The 1968-nt window shown below is 51.3% G+C and overlaps 1 protein-coding gene across 1 annotated transcript; it reads right to left on the reverse strand.

Annotated features, from left to right (window-relative positions):
* Positions 1-354: 354 nt before the first annotated feature.
* On the reverse strand, positions 355-1712 carry LOC122054905. The gene is made up of 2 exons (XM_042616322.1): positions 887-1712; positions 355-827 (listed from the first exon to the last, which is right to left on the reverse strand). The coding sequence occupies exons 1-2, from the start codon at positions 1710-1712 to the stop codon at positions 355-357; spliced, it is 1299 nt and encodes a 432-aa protein (XP_042472256.1).
* Between the last annotated feature and the right edge of the window lie 256 nt (positions 1713-1968).

Consider the following 1968-nt stretch of genomic DNA (forward strand, 5'->3'; position numbering starts at 1 on the left):
GAGTTCGCTAAGCCTTGCAAGCCTCCACCTTCACCATATCAATGTAGCACCTACGAGAGACCAACTGCTCACCTCTAACTTCCCTGACCTGGTCTCCCATAGGGAATTTGATTTTCTGATGAAAGGTAGAGAGACCGCCGCTAGGAACTCATGTAATGCCGATCTCCCCAAGATGACGTTGTACGAGGATGGTGAATCCACCACTATGAAGGTGCTCCTCCTCGTCCTTACCAAGGGTTCACTATCCAACGATATGGCTAGCATGATTTGGCCCATGGGTCATACCTCATTGCCTGTGAAGTCATATAGTGAGGTAGCCACGGGCTGAAATTCACTGGCGTTGATTTGCATGCTCTAGAATGCACTTTTGAACAGCACGTTAACAGAGCTTCCGGTATCCATGAAAACTCTGGCTACACGATTGTTAGCGATGACTGCCTTGATTATCATGGCATCGTCATGTGGGAGCTCTAGTCCTTCCAGGTCTTGAGGCCCAAAGCTAATGATAGGCCCTATGGCTTGCTCCCGGCTGCATCCGACAGCATGTATCTCCAAGCGTCGTTCATGAGACTTCCTGGCTCGAGCAGAATCTCCATCTATGGGTCTTCCTGAGATCATGCCTATCTCGTGAATGACCGCATTTCCCCGGTTCTCCTCGTCTCTGGCTTCCCCAGGCTCCTGGTTGTGGCCAGACTGCTTGTTCCCTTGTCCAGCATTGTCGAGCTGAGGTCTGCTAGGTTGACCTGCACCTACCCCGGCTTGTTGGCTGATCAGTATCCTTTGCTGAGTCCTGGGCACGATCTCAGGCGGAGGTAAGCCCAGTTCAGCTGCATGCCAAGAGTCTCGAGCGAACTAGAAGCAATCACTTGTGGCATGAGTGTGGGACCAATGGTAAGTGCAGTAGTGCGATCCCCATGGCCCAGGCCTTGGGGCTTGAATAGCTGCCACACGTGGAACCGGTCGAGGATCCTGACCGGGACCAAAGGGTGGTCGGGCGTCCGAGCACGCAGAAGAGGTTGAGTTGTTCGTTGAGGCAATCTTTTCTCTGGCTTCTTGGCAGGAGTAGGTGCTTTGTCTGCTTTGCGCCGAGCGGTCTGAGCCTCTTCTACGTTAAAATAGCTAGTGGCCTTCCCAAGCATCTCGTCAAAGTTTTTTACGGGGTCCCGAATGAGGTCTTGGAAGAACTCCCCATCTACTAGCCCATGAGAGAAGTCGCTCATCAGTATTTCGGAGGTAGCCGATGGAACGTCCTGAGCCACCTGGTTGAAGCACTTGATATAACTTTGCAAGGGCTCGGCTGACCCTTGCTTAAGAGCGAAGAGACAATGGTCAGTTTTTTGGTACTTCCTGCTGCTGGTGAAGTGACGCAGGAAGACAGTTTTGAAATCATGGAAACAAGTGATGGACCCATTTGGCAATCCATCAAACCATTTCTGTGTCGAACCAAAAAGAGTGTTCAGAAACACTCGGCACTTAATAGAGTCGTTATACTGGTGCAATAGCGTCGCGTTTTGGGACTTGCGGAGATGGTCCTCCGGCTCCTTACTGTCGTCGTACTCTCCAATGGCCGAGGGCTTATATCCCTTTGCCAATTTCTCTTCTAATACCCTTAAACAGAAGGGCACTTGCTCATCAGATTCTACTCGAGGCTCCTCCAGGAGAACTATAGCCTTCCCCTTCTTCGAATCCCTAGACGGGGAGCTTTCCGCCATAGAGGCATGTGGTTGCTCTTTCTTATTATAACAGTCCGGGCCCTTATGGTAGTAGTCCGGGACTAGCTGCCGATAGAAAGCCGGGGGGAATTCCTCAGGTTACTTCCTCTTATACCCTCTATCTAAAATGTGGGTGGGGTCTTTGGAAACAGAGGGCATTTTGTATAGTCGCGAGGCAGTGGTCTGTTTTTCGGAAGCCGCTCTTCTCTTCGCTTCCTTGAACAGCTCGTACTCCCCTGCCGTCATGGTCACGTTG

Source organism: Zingiber officinale, chromosome 3B (genome assembly GCF_018446385.1).
Source record: "Zingiber officinale cultivar Zhangliang chromosome 3B, Zo_v1.1, whole genome shotgun sequence".
Taxonomy (NCBI): Eukaryota; Viridiplantae; Streptophyta; class Magnoliopsida; order Zingiberales; family Zingiberaceae; genus Zingiber; species Zingiber officinale.

Excerpts from the sequence above, each read along its gene's own strand:
- LOC122054905 (XM_042616322.1), bottom strand. The coding sequence starts at position 1,712 with ATGGCGGAAAGCTCCCCGTCTAGGGATTCGAAGAAGGGGAAGGCTATA. Across the intron at positions 828-886 it reads CACTACTGCACTTACCATTG|CTGAACTGGGCTTACCTCCG; the intron begins GTCCCACACTCA and ends CTTGGCATGCAG.